The sequence below is a fragment of the Sciurus carolinensis genome, chromosome 12 (genome assembly GCF_902686445.1).
Source record: "Sciurus carolinensis chromosome 12, mSciCar1.2, whole genome shotgun sequence".
In the NCBI taxonomy this organism is placed as follows: domain Eukaryota; kingdom Metazoa; phylum Chordata; class Mammalia; order Rodentia; family Sciuridae; genus Sciurus; species Sciurus carolinensis.
The window spans coordinates 110,727,408-110,744,602 of record NC_062224.1 but is presented as its reverse complement, the minus strand read 5'-3'; the positions used below and the strand labels follow the sequence as shown (position 1 = coordinate 110,744,602).

At 44.1% G+C, this 17,195-nt stretch overlaps 1 protein-coding gene across 1 annotated transcript in view; it reads right to left on the bottom strand.

Moving 5' to 3' along the window:
- Window positions 1-14,047, bottom strand: part of Ankrd45 (ankyrin repeat domain 45) — a 34,538-nt gene extending 20,491 nt beyond the window's left edge. The window contains exons 1-2 of the mRNA XM_047520812.1: window positions 13,825-14,047; window positions 7,073-7,409 (exon numbers count right to left, since the gene is read on the bottom strand). Of these exons, the coding sequence (XP_047376768.1) occupies window positions 7,073-7,394 (322 nt within the window). The 5' untranslated portion in view covers window positions 7,395-7,409; window positions 13,825-14,047. The remainder of the gene's footprint in view (window positions 1-7,072; window positions 7,410-13,824) is intronic.
- Window positions 14,048-17,195: the final 3,148 nt, after the last annotated feature.

Below are 17,195 nucleotides of genomic sequence, written 5' to 3'. Positions count from 1 at the left end.
CCACTCGTGAGGGCTCCTTGCAGCCTAAACATCTCCCCAAAGGGCCCACCTCCCAACGTTGTTGAGTTTAAGTTCTCAACACACCATCTGGGGGGACACATCTGACCATAGCGCCTTCTAAAATGGGCGGAGCAAGAATCACCTAGATATATCACCATTACTCCTGCCTCCTGCCTAAGATTGGAAGGGAGGAATAGGGGTTTTTTCTATTTTTTTAATACAGTTAAAAAATCAAGAAAGCAAGATTTCTAAACAGATAGAGGCTTTTACCAAGGAATTTGCAACTTTTACCTGTTTTATCCCTTATTGGAATGGTCCATTTTCTAGAAAGAAACACATAGATCCTTATCGTGCATTAACCTCATTACCCTTCCAAGAGAAAGAAAACATCTAAATGAGATTATTTCAGAAAGCATCCAGATAAGACAGGGTGATGAGCATTAGTGATGAGCATTGGATTCCAGGAGAGGGATACAGAAGGGAACGCTGGAAACCTCCACAGGAAGAAAGGGACCATGCTGGAACTGGGAAGGATTCAGGTTGTTTCTGAGAAAAATCTCTTTGTGGAAGGTTACTGGAAAACAGAGTAAGTTGAGAGGCAGTTCGTGGTAGATGAAAAGACCAGAGGAGAAGAACTGGGAACTTTCCCTCTGTGCAAACACAGCTCTCATTTAAACTCATGCCCATCCTGGGGCATGGGTATGGGCACCAGTGTTGTTCTCAGCTACAAGTGAGGAAAGGGACGCACACGAGGATAAGCACTTGCGTATGTAAGTTAATGAGCTGGCCAATGGCAAGATCGAGTCCAGAACTGAGAGGACAACAATTAGGAACCAGTAACAGGCTGTGCAGCAAAAGACTCACCTGCCTAGTTCACGTCTCACAACCTGCCTACCCTCAGCGTACCAGACCCTGTGGATTCCCACCCACATGGCTCGTACCGCATGACTTCACACACGCTGTTCTTCCTCCTGGAACAGCAATTACAGTACTAGAATAAAATGTGTGCACATTTAATGCTTGCTTAGTGTTAATACTGATATTTTATAAAACTGGGCTTGGGATTCTTTTTTTAATTAGCAACACTAATACAGTCATTCTATATTAATTAGCATTACAAATAATCAGATGAAATGAATAAAAATTAAGGTTAAATAAAACAAACACTGTAAAGTGAATAAAATATAATTAATTGGGCTGGGGTGGTGGCCTCCTGGCAGAGCACTTGCCTAGCATGTATGTGTGAGGCCCTGTGTTCGCTCCTCAGTACCACACAAAAATAAATAAATTAATTAAATAAATAAAGGTATTGTGCCCATCCACAATTAAAAATATTTTTAAAATTTTTTTTAAATGTAACTAATCATGGCAATTACAAATGAAACATTGGTTGATCTTTTTTTAAGTATGTCAGTAGTATCACCAGAATATTTTTATACAAAATGTTTCAGCCACTGAAGCTTTTCTGACTCAACATTAATGAGAAGTATAATGAGAAGGTTGTTAATATTAATGCCAAACTCTTTCCTTCAAATTATCTTAAAGTTATCCCATCACCAACTTGAAAACAGAAACGTATCTCTTTGAACAGCTTTGTGCATTTTAGTTAGTACTGCAAACTTTTTTTTTTTGCAAGTAAGCTGTTCTCTTCCCATCAAAAATTATAGGTTTATATTTATCATTTTTAGTTTCTTAACAAAGAAAATAAATTCCATTACATCTTCTCAATCAATTTCAAAACTATAGTGTTAATAATTAATTTTTTATACATTAAATTTTTTATAAAAAATTCTGCAGCATCACAATGTGGACTATCTGATTTTATACACTTCAGTTTGCCTTTTGTAAACATTGAGTAATTAAATCACTGTTACTATCAACCCAGAAATGCTTGATTGGATGTCTTTTTGTTTGTTTGTTTTTTGGTGGTGCTGGGGATTGAACCCAGGGCCTTGCGCATGCTAGGCAAGCACTCGACCAACTGAGCCATATCCCCAGGCCTTGTAAAGGATTGAAATCTCTTATTTTTAAAACGCCATTGCCACTACAAAAATGATAACCATGGATACAGCTTGAGAGTGTTCCCAAAGGTTCATGCGATGGAAGCGGGGTCCCCAGGTGGTGACAAGAGGCGGTGGAACCTTTAAGAGGAAGATCCTAGGGAGTGTTGATTGGGCCACTGCGGTGCTGTGATTGGGAGGGACTAAGACGCCAGCACATGACTCTGAGTCAGTTCTCATGAGAGGGGTGTTACAAAAAGATCAAGCCAGGCCCCTGCTCTGCCTTCCAGGCTCACCTGTGATCTCTCCCTCTCACACGTGCTCCCGCCAGGATGCCATCGGCATGAGGTCTTCACAGAGCCAAGCTGAGCCACTGTTGGCACCATGCCCTTGAACCTCCAGAACCAAATAAGCTAATAAAGAGTCAAATAAACTCTTCTTTATAAATTACCCAGACTCTAGTATTTTGCTACAGCAATGGAAAATGGACTAATACACAGTGTGAGGTAACACAAATGTCATCAGCTAGACTTAACCATTCCTCAGTGTAAACATACTGCAACACTCATGTTGTACATGATAAGTACATACATTTTATCTGGCAATTGAAATCAATCAATCAATGAATTTGAAAAACAACAGATGATACTGTTATACCTGTTTTTTTAAAGACCACTCTTTTGGCTTCTTATAACGGTGGGTGAGTAATCCAGAACAGCAGAAATACTGGAATGCTAGTACCTGATCCTGTGGTCACTACTGCTTGCCCTTCCCCATCCCTCACCTCTTCTTCACTGCTAGGTAAGCTGTCAGTCATCCTTTAAGACTCAACATAAATATTCCCCCCTCTGCAAAACCTTCCCTGAACACTCCCAACACTTCCAGGTAAAGCTGGCTTATCTCTGCCCTGGGTTACCACTGGCCCTTATCCTACCAGATGTCATCGCTGTTTATGTATCTGTTTTCTGCTAAACCACAAACTCACCAAATGGCAATCGGTTAATTATGTCTGTTTAAGTACAGTTGGATTTGGTAACCAAGGCTTTGCCAGGACCAGAGGGAGTCTCATGGTCAATGAACTGAATTATGTGAAGGCCTATCCTCAGCTCAGTCACCAAAGGCACTTTCAAATAGACCCAAAGTCTGTGATGCCCAGTTCATAATCCTCTCTTTGGATCAAAATGTCCAATTCTCCAAAACCAATGTCTAAAAAGAAAGGATATCCTGAATGCAAACATGGTTCATTGCTAATCTTGAAAATTATCTTCCTTTCTTTTAATTTCTGAGTATCATCCACAAAAAAAAATGGCATATATCTTCTCACTTTACAGAGACCCATCTACTGCAATCTTCATCCAAAAGTCCTTTAGTTTTGGCTGATGATTTCATATGCCCCCAATAGTCCCTATTGCTGCTGCAAGTGATTCCATGGAACTTCACAGGCCCCAAATACAATTTGGAGACCTTCCCAGAGTTCACACAGATGTATTGCCACAAAGTAGGAGCCCACATTTAAATGCCCCTAACATTCTCCACATGCTAAGCTGCTACAGGTTGGTACCATCCTGAAAACTGAACCTACTTCTAGAGGACACCCTGTCCTAGAGGTTCGTATCCACAACATATCTCCATTCCTGAGACATGGCTGTCATTCTCCCATGCGCAGACAGGTGACCCCAGCACCATGATCCCACTTACTCCAACCACAGACCTAGGAGAAGAACCAAGACCAAGGTTTTCACACCCACATTATACCCCAAACCAGGGACTAGCAAATTTGCACAAAGGTGAAACTAACATAACTGGTGACCCATGTGCACCTGTACCCAATGCAACTGTCAGCGAAAATCAGCCCTATCGCACCAGGAGCCTGTCGACACCGTCAGTCAATGTGTAGCATCTGCGCACACAAGAATCCAGTCCAACAGTTAGCCAAACTGGTCAGCTCAACTGCAGTGGCCGTGCATATCCAAACCCGGCCTGATGGCAAGGTGGACAGCAGCCCACCCCCATAAAACCAACAGCCCATCGCATTTGCAAGAACCCACAAATGGCCCTGCAGCCAGCCCCGTTGCAACCCTGCCCCCACGATACAGTGTCATACCACCCCAGTCACAAACCTCACAGCGTAGGTCACTGATGCAACTGCAGACGTCACCACCAGGACTGCAGCTGAACAGACGCCATGCCACGGGTCCACCCGGAATCAAAGCTAAGGTACCCTACATCAGCTGTTCACAGGAAAAAGCCTTTCCCTTTGCAGGGAAAGACAAAAATCATCCATTACATTGGAAAAAGTAACTATTGCACTAGAAGTGTGGGTATCAATGTGAGAGACAGACGAAACATACCAAAGCAAAGAAATGTAATACCCCCAAGGACACAATAATTCTCCAGCAACAGACTCCAAAGAGAAGGAAATTTATAAAGTGCCTGAAAGGGAATTCAAAATAATAATCTTAAGGAAGTTCAGCAAATATAAGAGCACACAGACAAAAAAATCAAGGAAAACAACTCATGATCAGAATTAAAAGTTCAACAAAAAGATAAATATAAAAAAGAACCAAGCAGATATTTTGCAACTGGGATATTCAATGAATGAAATGAAAAAAAAAAAAAAAAAAAAAAAAGTACAACTGAGAGCCACAAAAACAGACCAGATAAAGCAGAAATAATTTCTGAACTTGAAGACAAGTACTTTGAAGAAAAATATAGATGGGCGGAAAAGAATGAAAAACAGTGAGGAAAGCTACAGAATCTGTAAGATCCCATTAAAGGAACCAATATTCACATGATGGTAGCTCCTGAGGCAGAAGAGACAAAGAAAGGCACAGAAAGTAGACATAAAGAAATGGTAGCTGAAAAAGAGAGAAAGGAAAAACAGTTTAAAAACTTCCCGAGACTGGGGATAGATACAGATATCCAGATCCATGAAGCTCAAGACACCAAAATTAGACTCAACCCAAAAAGGTCCCTCTCAAGACACACTATAATCAAGCCGTTAAAAGCTAAAGTCAGAAAGAGAATTCTAAAATCAGCAAGAGAAACAGTCACCTAAATGGGAATTCCCACTAGACTAACAGTAGATTTATGAGGACAGGAGAGGATGGAATGATACATTCAGAGCACTTAAAAAAAAAAAAAAAAAAAAAAGCTGCCGACCGAGAATGCTATACCCAGCAAAGCTATCCTTCAGAAATGAAAAAGAAAGTGTTTACTGGGCAAGCAAAAACTGAAGGAATCCATTACCACTAGACTGGCCTTACAAGAAATTCTTAAAGAGTCCTCCATCTAGGGGCGAAAAGATAATAACTACCATCAGGAAAACAAGTGAAAGTAGAAACTCACTGACAGAGTGAACACATAAATGATAAGAGAGAGGAATCAAACCTCACTCCACAGAACCATGAAGACTTACAATAAGCCAGGCATGGTGGCCCACACCTGTAATCACAGAGGCTCAGGAGACTGAGGCAGGAGAATCACAAGTTCAAAGCCAGCCACAGCAACTTAGTGAGGCCCTAAGCAACTTAGCAAGAGCCTGTCTCACAACAAAACATAAAAAAAGGCCCAGGGATGTGGTTTAGTGATTAAGTGCCCTGAGTTCAATCCCTGGTGCAAAATAAATAAATAAATAAAGTTCAGTAAATTTTACCTTTAAAAACATTTGAGGCTGGAATTTGGAATTTGGTGGGGGCATAAGGACAAAGGAGACAGATTTTGATTGCTTATTCAATTTCTTTAATAACCATTGATCTAGTCAAGAATTATACTTTTTTTCTTGAACCAATTTTGGTAATTTATATGTTTTTATAGAAATTCATCCATTTCATCCTCAGTAACTTAGTGAGGCCCTAAGCAACTTAGCATGAGTATTGTCATAAAATTGATTATAATATTTCCCAATTATTTTTTAATCTTGGGTTTTTAATCTGTTCATATTTCATTTTTTTGATTCCAAATACAATTTGTGTTCTCTCTGTCTTGCTCTGATCCATATGATCACTGAGCCAGATTTTGGGTTTGTTGGTCTTCTCAGTGGCTCCTTCTTTCCAACGTCATCACCCCCCTGTTCTTCTTTCCTTCTGTTCCCTCTGGTGACAAGCTCATTCTCTGTGTCATGGTCATCGTGCTGGGGGCTAGGCCCGGGGCTTCTGCATGCTCTACCACAGGCCATGAGCCTGGCCCTCAGTTGTTCTTTCTCTAACTTCTTGACTTAGATGCTTTTCTTATTGATCCTAACTGTTTATTACCGTCTAATATATGCACTCAACTAGAATTTCAATACATAGTGATCCTGTTGTCAAAGATTTCTTAATCTCCATTATATCTTCTGTGACCAACAGATTAAAGAGTTTGTTTCCAAAATTATCGTTATCTTTTCTAATTTTATTCTGTTGTGATCAGAGACCAAAGACTGCATGCTACAGATTTGGTGATATTGCTGAGACATCCCTTGTGACTCAACATATGATCCGTTTCTTTCAGTGTTCCATGTGAATGTGAGAGAATATGTATTCCTCATTCACTGGGGAGGACTGGTTTTCTTTAATTTTCCACCAAGACCTTGTATTACATTTGCTATCAGAAAAAAAAAAATAAATTACTGAATTGAAAGGGATAATTAGATAACGACTGCTAAAAGCTAATAAATTTTCAAAAGCAAGAGATAACAGTAACACTATTGGGCATTTACTATATACCAATTTACTATGAGCCACCCACACAGTGATATTTTTCTATTTATTAGCTGAATTAAATCCTCAGAACACCCTATAAGGAAAATACAATTATCCTCATTTCTGAGTTGAAGAAACAAAAATGAAAAAGATTAGATGATTCGCTAAGCCACAGAGACAATAAATAGTAAAATCGGTGTTCTTAAACACTATGCTACACAATATCAACACTGATATATTTACAGGCATACACCATACAGGTGTTCATATATGTGCATAGATATATATGTAAAGTGTACAGCAGACACATCAAATTTATCCAACCTTAAAGACAGTACCTGGTGTCTTTAGATAGTCATGAGGAATACTGACGAGAGAGAAAAGACAAAATACCTCCGGTGGTTGTCTCGTTCAGATTCACACCATACTTTGCCAAGGTTCTAATGACATCACTCTGCCCGGCCATGCAAGCTGCATACAACAGATTTCTCCCAACAACGTCTTCTTCCAAGAGTAGCTCCATGACGTGGTCGTGATGAGGATCTTCAGGGTCCTCAAAAATCCTTCGCAAACCTTCTATATCCCCAGTAAGAATAGGCTTCAGTAGGGGGTTCTCAAGGCCTGTTTCCTTTGATCCTTGGAATTCTTCATCTTCTGGCTGTGAGAAGACAGATTTTTCTGAACTCTCTGACTCTAAGGGTCCTTCTGGCTCCATTAACTCCAAAAATACCTAAACTCAAAAATAAGGAATAGAAATTTATTCCAACACATCAATATGTAATCAGGTGATAGAGATGAAACTACTTAACCACTGGAAAATAATTACAAAATTAGATCTTCTGGCCACTCAACCAAATAAAGATTATTGTGTATCTATTATGAGTAAATACACTGCCTAAGTATATCTTAAAATGATAATGTATGATATAAACAATAATTCAACAGGAACAAAAAAAAAAGAGGTTAAAGGTCAAAGTGAGCTGAGTTCATTGGGAAAAGATTGAAAGAGAAGGCTAAAGAGGCCTACTTGTCTAAACAAGGGTCTTTCCTGGGGAGAAGTGAGAAATAGCACTGGATCACTGGAACCAAAGAACTTACTGATTCTGTTTTCTTAAGGCTGGGTGTCACCTACTAAATTGATTTAAGATTCATTCAGTGAATGGGTTGCAACCCAGAGTGTGAAAAAAACATTAGTCTTGAGTACACGAGAAGACCAGCAGGAAGGGCACTAACAGAAGTTAGCTGGCATGTGCTAATGGCAAACAGCTTGGGTGACATATGTTACAACATAGCCAGGACGGTACCACTTACATCTGTCTGTTCCCTGGTGTCATTTTTAATAGCATCCACTTCCACTATCAAACACGTCCATAAAATGACCAGTCACACTATTAATAGCAGCTGTGATCGTCCAAAACATTTCTGCTGCATACCTCCACTTTTGAACCTCTGAGAAGAGAGGCAGGATGTGTCTGGAATGCCTTTCCTCACTGGCCCGGCAGGGGCCCAGGCCTGGGCCATAAAGACACCCGAAACTCTGTTTGAACCTCAGAGGCGGTCCTGCTGCTGGGCCTAGAATAGCTTTTGATCTCCTCCATTCCATCTAACCAAATCCAATCTAGGCCAACCATAAAACCACCTTCTTCCTAAAATTTCCCTGACTTCTCTCTTTAAAACACCCTGGCCCCTCTTCTCTCCACTCCAGAGGCTGTTACAAATAGTCTATGTCATGCAACTTATTAAATATGGTTTTATACTATTTTTCAGTTGTTTCAAATATGTAAGACATCTACCCACTTAGATTGCAGGGGGACAGGAATCAAGCATAATATCTCCTTTCTGTCACTTTTAAACTTAACACTTTTTTTTTTTTTGTGGTGCCAGGGCCCTGTGCTTGCAAGGCAAGCACTCTACCAACTGAGCTATACCCCCAGCCCTTACCACAATTCTTGATAAGTCACATGTGCTCAGTAACCCTCCCCCCACCCCCATGGTACTGGAGATTGAACTCAGGGCCATCTACCCTTTTGAGACAGGGTCTCGCTAAATTGCTGAGGCTGACCTCAAACTTGTCATCCTCCTGCTTCAGCCTCTCAAGTGACTAAGATTACAGGCATATGCCACCACACCTGACTGTATCTGGTAACTATTAAAAATGAGGTTTGCAATTCCTAATACTTTTCTTCAAAGCCAAGAGCAATGGACTTTGGAGTCAAGAAGACTTGGGTCCATAGAGTAACCCTGTAACTTATTAGTAGCATAATTCTGGGAAATTTGCCTAATCTTTTGTAGGAATGACATAAGAACCTCATTTGTATATTGTTCAGAGGATTAAAATAAATGACTCTGTGCAAGCATGTGGTGAGTATTTGGCAGGCAGGAACTACTATCCTCATCACTGTATCATCATTAGTCGTCTAGCAAAATCATCCAAGCAAAAGAAAAGATGGCAACGCTACTATTTCTTTTCCTCTTCTTTTTTTCAGTACAGAGTCTTCCTATGTAGGCTATGAATCAATTGCTTTCTGCTCTACCACCACCAGGCAGTTGGTAACAGACAGATCATTCCACATCTACTGATCAGTAGACTCTGAATGAATTCAGAGATTTAGAGACAAACCAGATCAAATCCGGAAATAAGATTCAAACAAAAGGACTCAAAGTTCCTCTTGGTATACCCTTCCCTAGAGCTCAATCTCCATCAGCCCAGAACCAACAAGATCTGGACCATCAGTTCTCAAATTCTTTGATCTCAGGGTTTCAAACAGTCTTCAAAATTGAGACCTCAAAGAATTTTTGTTTATGTGGGTTCTATTTATCAATATTTATCATAGGGTAAGTAAAAACTAAAAAATCCTTAAGTATTTATTAACTTACCCTAAAACAATTTTATGCAAGCATAAAACATAGTTCATGAAAAGCAACTCTATTTCACAAAGCAAATCAAGCAGTGAAAAGGGTGGCCCTGTTTTACATTTTTGCAAAGTTCCTTAACGACTGGCTTAGTAAAGGACAAGGATCCCCAAGTCAGCTTTGCACTCAGGCTGAGACCAGCTGGGCTGTGATGCTCCTCGGCATCCATCACCCTCTAGAGAGCCACGTACACACGTGAGCGTGCAAAGGCCAGCAATGTCCCACTGGTAAAGGCTTCTCATGGAAAGAGCTGGGCTGGCAGACTTCCTGAAAGTGCCTCGGGATCCCCAGGCATTCAAATCCTCTGGGCTACGGACAACCTTCACCCCACTCCACTCTACAGTCAACCCCTTAAGACCAGAAGTATTTCTGGCTTTTTTGTATTTTGAGATATTTTCAAAGACTTTACTGGATTTTGGAGAATGTCAAATTTCTGATTTGGGGATTAATAAATCTTTTTACTTATTCATACACACACACACACACACACACACACACACACACACACATATTGGTTCTGGAAAACATCAACTAATACAAAGAAAACTTGTGTTGGCTATGCATTGGCTAGTGTGACCATAACAGTTTCCCACATTTTTCTGAGATTAGTGGTGATATAATGAAAGTGGTTTTTTTTTTTTTAAATATTATAGGATGAAATAGGCTAACATTTGAAACATTGGGATAACTAAGTGAACCGTTATTTTATCAATTACCATTATACTGCTGTACAAAATCTGCTTCACTCTCCACCATTTTTCCATGATGCTACAAAATCAGAAACAGGTAAAAGATCCAATATAAGAGAAGCCAGGAATGATGGCTCACATCTATAGTCTCAGCTGCTAGGGAGGCTAATGCAGGAGGATCGTATGAGCTCAGGACTTCAGTGCTAGACTGGGCAACGTAGCCAGATCCCACGGCATAAAACACAAAGATAAGGCAGACAAATAGGTTTTAATGTAACACAGTATGAAAATCTCATTGATAGAACTTCAGATTCCACATTGCAACTAGCTTTAATAAACTACCACTTTTTAAGTTTTGGTGTACTTACACAAAAAAATGCACAATTATCTGAAAACACTATTAAAATGCTCCTTTTTCCAACTATACTGTATGAGACGGAATTTTCCTTATATATTTCAACTAAAACAACATATTGCACCAGTGACTACAGAAGCAAAAATAAAAAGCTTCCTGCTGAGCTAGAGTTGTGGTTTAGTGGTAAAGCACTTGCCTTGAACATATGAGGCACTGGGTTCCAGCCTCAGCCCCACTTTAAATAAATTAATTAATTAAATAAAGGTATTATGTCCATGTTCAACTAAAACTATTTTTAAAAACAGCCACCTGCTATTAGGCCAGAAATTAAAGACATTTGCAGTCATGTAAAAATGCCACTCGTTGGTTAGTATTTTTTAGAAAAGTTATTTTTTGTGAGAAATATGTAATTTATGTTAACATATGACTTTATTTTGTTGTTTTTAAAAAGAATTTTTTTAAGAATCTCAGTGCAAATTTTAATTTGTACTGCATTTCTAATACTGATGATAAATAGAACCCACAAAAGGAAAGCTCTTAGAGATCACTGATATTTAAGAGGATAGTGGACTCCTGAGAACAAAAAGTTTGAGGGAAGGCTGTGTAGAAGACACTCGAGCCCGGACTGAAGGGAGGCTGAGCACTAGGAAACCACAGGTTATATATAACCAAGAATGCCCTCAGGGTAAGGAACCCATTGACCCAGAACTCTGCCTGAGAGCGAGGGTATGGCAAACACTTCTCCAAAACTGGTTTCATGAACCATCACAAGCATCCATATACCCAGAGCACCATCTCAAGGAGAATCAGAGAAGTTATCTAAGAACCCAAGCATCCGAACCTAAGAAATTAAATACCAGTTCAAGAAATCAATTGTAAATTGAGCTAAACTTTAAAACCAATTGGACATTTAGATTCTTTCTATCCAAATAATTAATAAGAAACTAGATGAGTAATAGACGAAAGTAAATTTCTTTGCTGACCCAAGAAATAATATGTAACAAAACTGTGACCCTGCTACCTATAACAGGTAGAGAACAGGAGCATTGCAGGGACCAGGGAGGCTGGAACTATGAAATCAGAATGGCAAATCTTAATCCTGATGTTTATTAATGATGCAACTTTTCTGAAGTGAGAAGCCCGCGCGGTGCAGAACCTCTTCTTTATTCCTACACTCTGCACCCCTTTGAAGCTGCTCGGGCAACGATAATAGAAAATCACCAAGGTCCTGGTTCCTGCCCTACAGGCCTCCGCAGTCTGCGGGGAAGACACAAGGACTGGAGCAATGACAGAGGACAGGGGCAGAAAGCAACCGGCGGGCGGCAGAGGGAGAAGAGGACGGCCTCCACTCCAGACGCGGGGCGCGAGGTCCCTGGTGCGCTTCCCAGAGAGGGGACAGCAGCGTCCCGGGGCGGAGGGAGGAATTCAGGTCTCGGAACTGGCATAACAAGACAGGAGAGGAGGCGACGGGCGGTCTGAAGTTGTGACAGAGGGGGATCCCCAGGGTCTTTCAAGCCAACTGAAAGCTTTCTTTGAAGAAGGAGAAGAGGAAGGGAAGGAGGAGGAGAAAGAGAAGGAAGGAGGAGGAGAAAGGAGAAGGAAGAAGGAAGGAGGAGGAGGAGGAGGAGGAAGAAGGAAGGAGGAGGAGGAGGAAGAAGGAAGGAGGAGGAGGAGGAAGAAGCAAGGAGGAGGAGGAGGAGGGAGGAGGAGGAAGGAGAAGGAGGAGGAGGAAGGAGGAGGAGGAGGAGGAGGAAGGAGGAGGAGGAGGAAGGAGGAGGAGGAGGAAGGAGGAGGAGGAGGAAGGAGGAGGAGGAGGAAGGAGGAGGAGGAGGAAGAGGAAGGAGGAGGAGGAGGAAGGAGGAGGGAGGAGGGAGGAGGAGGAGGAGGAAGGAGGAGGAGGAGGAGGAGGAAGGAGGAGGAGGAGGAAGGAGGAGGAGGAGGAGGAAGGAGGAGGAGGAGGAAGGAGGAGGAGGAGGAAGGAGGAGGAAGGAGGAGGAGGAGGAAGGAGGAGGAAGGAGGAGGAAGGAGGAGGAGGAGGAAGGAGGAGGAGGAGGAAGGAGGAGGAGGAAGGAGGAGGAGGAGGAGGAAGGAGGAGGAGGAAGAGGAAGGAGGAGGAGGAGGAGGAAGGAGGAGGAGGAGGAAGGAGGAGGAGGAGGAGGAGGAAGGAGGAGGAAGGAGGAGGAGGAGGAAGGAGGAGGAAGGAGGAGGAAGGAGGAGGAGGAAGGAGGAGGAGGAGGGAGGAGGAGGAGGAGGAGGGAGGAGGAGGAGGAGGAGGAGGAGGGAGGAGGGAGGAGGAGGAGGAAGGAGGAGGAGGAGGAAGGAGGAGGAGGAGGAGGAAGGAGGAGGAGGAAGGAGGAGGAGGAAGGAGGGAGGAGGAGGAGGAGGGAGGAGGAGGAGGAGGAGGGAGGAGGAGGAGGAGGGAGGAGGAGGAGGAGGAAGGAGGAGGGAGGAGGAGGAGGAAGGAGGAGGAGGAGGAGGAGGAAGGAGGAGGAGGAGGAGGAGGAAGGAGGAGGAGGAAGGAGGAGGAGGAGGAGGAGGAGGAGGAGGAGGAGGAGGAGGAGGAAGAGGGAAGGAAGGAGGAGGAAGGAGGAGGAAGGAGGAGGAGGGGAAGGAGGAAGGAGGAGGAGGGGAAGGAGGAAGGAGGAGGAGGGGAAGGAGGAAGGAGGAGGAGGGGAAGGAGGAAGGAGGAGGAGGGGAAGGAGGAAGGAGGAGGGGGAGGAGGAGGGGGAGGAGGAGGAGGAGGAGGAGGAGGAGGAGGAGGGGGACGAAGGGGAGGAGGGGAGGGGGAAGGAGGAGGGGTTGGAGGAGGAGGAGGAGGAGGGGGACGAAGGGGAGGAGGAAGAAGGAGGAGGAGGAGGAGGAAGGGGGGGGGAGAAGTCGCCTCTGGGACCCGGAGCCGCAGCTCTGCGCACCCGGGCGTCGACCCCGGCCTGCGGCGCGGGATGCCGCGTGGCAGCCCCGCCGCGGACCCGAGCTCCTGCGGAAGGCGCGCCGCGCTCTCGGCCCCGGTGGCCGGCGGCTGCCACCGGGATGCCCAGGGCTGCGCGGGGCAGGGGAGGCCGCGCGGCGCAGAGGCCGGGGCGCCGCGGCTGCAGCCCCCGCCGTGGCCCGAGCAGCCCCGCGACGCCGCCCGGTCGCCCGCGCCCCCGCCGCGACCCCGGCACCACCGGCCCGCCGACCCCACTCACCGCTCGCCCGCGCCGCCTCGCGTCTCCATGGCGACGGCGCTCGCGAGGCCGCGCCTCCCCCGCGCCTCCCCCGCGCCTCCCGCGTGCCCTGCGCGCCCGATCCGCCCTGCGAGGCGCGGGACGCGAGCGCCGAGGGCCGGGATCCGCGCGGGCGGCCGGCGGCAGGGCGCGCTCTGAAAACCCGGCCGGGCGACCGCGCGAGCGGGGCCCAGGCGCGGCCAGTGTCACCCGCAAGCAGCCCTTCCTGACGCCGCCGCGCGCCAGCGAGGTGGGAGTAGCCCGAACAGGAGGCCGAGGAGGACCAGAGGCTGAGGAGGACCAGAGGCCGAGGAGGACCAGAGGCCGAGGAGGACCAGGGGCCGGGGAGGACCAGGGGTGGAGGAGGACCAGGGGTGGAGGAGGACCAGGGGCGGAGGAGGACCAGAGGCCGGGGAGGACCAGGGGCGGAGGAGGACCAGAGGCCCGGGAGGACCAGAGGCGGGGGAGGACCAGAGGCCGGGGAGGACCAGGGGCGGAGGAGGACCAGAGGCCGGGGAGGACTAGGGGCTGGGGAGGACCAGGGGCGGAGGAGGACCAGGGGCCTAAAGAAAGCCAGCAGAGAAGGGCCGCGCTTGCGCGGTGACATGTGAAAGCTTGCATCGAAGATCAGTGAAGACTGGGGAAGTTCTGTGCTGAAGGCGAGCGTGAAGGGAAGCATTTTTTTCCTTTACTATTTTTATAAATAAATCATGAATAAGGTGATAGTTGAGAGGAATCCTGAACTCTGAGCCAAAGACTTAGATAACTTAGTTTTTTGTTTTGTTTTGAGACAGTCTCGTCAAGTTGCTTAGGGCCTCACTAAATTGCTGAGACTGGTCTCGAACTTGCAATCCTCCTGCCTCAGCCTCTGGAGCCGCTGGAATTACAGATGTGCACCATCATTTCCTGCTTGAATAGCTTTGTTTTAAAATGAATATTTGGGCCATGGCCCAAGTAAAATATCACCATTATAAATGTGAATTCTGGAATATAAGAACAAATCCGAATTTTTAATTGTAATTATTGCTAAAATTTTCTTAAGTCGTGGTAGTCAGAATTTTCCAATTTGGCATTATAGATAAGAACAAGAGTCTAGAAGTTCTGTCAGGGGCAGGCTTGCTGAAGCTACCATGCAGCACTTGTTGGCTCCTCCAAACTCATTTCCTACTGAGGTTGGTGATGAGCAAAATATAGCTTAGTTCACTTTTAATAAGTACTCCCTTTTCTGTGGGCTTTCTTTTTTTTAATATTCAAATAAAAGTTAATGTGTAATTTTACATGATTCTGTTTTGATTAATCTTCATAAGACATGAAGAATTCTCAAATATAAATATTTCTTGAAAGCTTTACATGGCATTAAACAACCCAAATCTAGTGTTCTTAAAGATTATTTTCAGTGCTCTGAATGCCAGTACTAGAAAGACCGCAAGACACTAAGTAGTTTTGAGAACCCTAAAAACAAAGCTACCCTGTTCTCTGAACTCCATGTTCAACAACCCTGTGGTACATTTATCAGGCCAGGTTAGAAATAGACTTTTGCAGATTTGTGGCCCAAGTGTGGCCACATAGCAGGAAGACTCTCATGATGCCCTCCAACCCCTAACCATGCCCCCTCCAAACTTGACATGAGAGTACTGTTTTGGAAAAAAGCCACTGGATCTGAAGGGCCCAGGTGCACACATTCAGGATGCAAATGGGCAATAACCTGTGGGTACTAAGTAAGGCTGGAGATCCATACAAGTCAGTGAAAGCCTGGTGAGCAGATGGCTAAGGAGCAGCTATTACAGGCATTGTTCAGACCTTCAGAAATTAGATCAGCTCTGGAAAATTACAGTGGGCAGGGGTTTCCAAATTGATTTAATTTTCTCCACCCTAGGAGAATAAGCCCTCTGAAAAGAAATTAAATTATTGTAACCAAGTTATAGTACTATAGTGTATAGACTATGGGTCATATCCTTTATACAATGTTAATTCCTGAAGATATAACAGGATAAACTAGTTGAGAAAATTACTCCAAGGTGACATCATATGCTATGATACATTAATAATTAGGTCTTGTTATTTGAAGTCTACTGTATGTCAAGTACTTGGCTAGGGGATTCATATAAATTGGGTGTATGTTTGTTGCTAGGGATTGAACCCAGGGTTTTGCAAATACAACTCAAGTGCTTTACCACTGAGCTGCATCCCCAGCCCTATTTTTTTTTTTTTTTTTTTTTGAGGTGCTGGGGATTTGAACCCAAGGCCTTGTGCTTGCAAGACAAGCATTCTACCAACTGAGCTATATCCCCAACCCCCTCCCCAGCCCTGATTTTTAAAAAATAATTTTTAAAAAATTATTTTATTTTGAAACAGGGTATCCCTAAGTTACCCAGGCTGGCCTTGAGCTTGTGATCCACCTGCCTCAGCCTCCCAAGTAACTGAATTTCAGGCATGTGCCATCATACCCAGCAAATTTTCTGTGATCCTCATGGCAACCCTGTGAAGGGGATGGTATTCTTGAAACTGATACACAGGAAGGTTGAGCTACCAACCTAAGACCACACAACTAGTAAAGAACTGGACCAGGATTTGAACCCAGTTCAAAGCCAGTCTGGTTTGAAACACACCAGAGATTGCCACTGCTTAGCTATAGGTTAATTAAATATCAGATGATGCCTACCCAAGGTAATAATTTTACATCAAAATGATTTATCATAAGCCAATCTTAATTAGATAATATTAAAGCTGCTACCCTGGTGTGTAACTAAAAACCTGCATATGCGTATAGCTGGTGTCCACAGCAGGGGAGGAGGAAGTGGTGGACACCAGTTGTTTTCCCCTGCCCATCCCTCCTCTCTGGTTTCAGCACTCCGGTTTTCTAAGAGGGAATCCCTGCAGTACACTCTCAGTCCATGTGTGCTAATCAGTTCATCCCACTTTGGATCCAGTCTTGGCCAGGAAGTGTTTTCTATACTCCTGGCAACAGTGATTGAGCCATGAAAAAAATATGGGTCACAGATCAGTGTAACCAAAACTAATCATGAATTTTTTGCCAGAGCAGCAAGTAAAGGGGCATGCTTTTTTTTTTTTTTTTTAAATCCCCAGCAGGATTCAATGAGAGGAGGTGGTCAGCCCCAGTTCCTAGCAGCCATTGTGTCACCATGTGGAGAGAACTTGGAGGAATCAAAGAACCAAGAGGTAAAAGTGAGACTGAAGTTTGAAGCCATCATTTGAGTCCTGGATCTAGACATGCCTGAAGCCATTTTCTACCTCACTTTTTCAATATTGTGAGTCAATTGGTAACTGTTTTCTTTTTAATCCAAAAGACAGTTTGATTTCTGTCACTTGTACTATCCATTCTTCAAAATGAA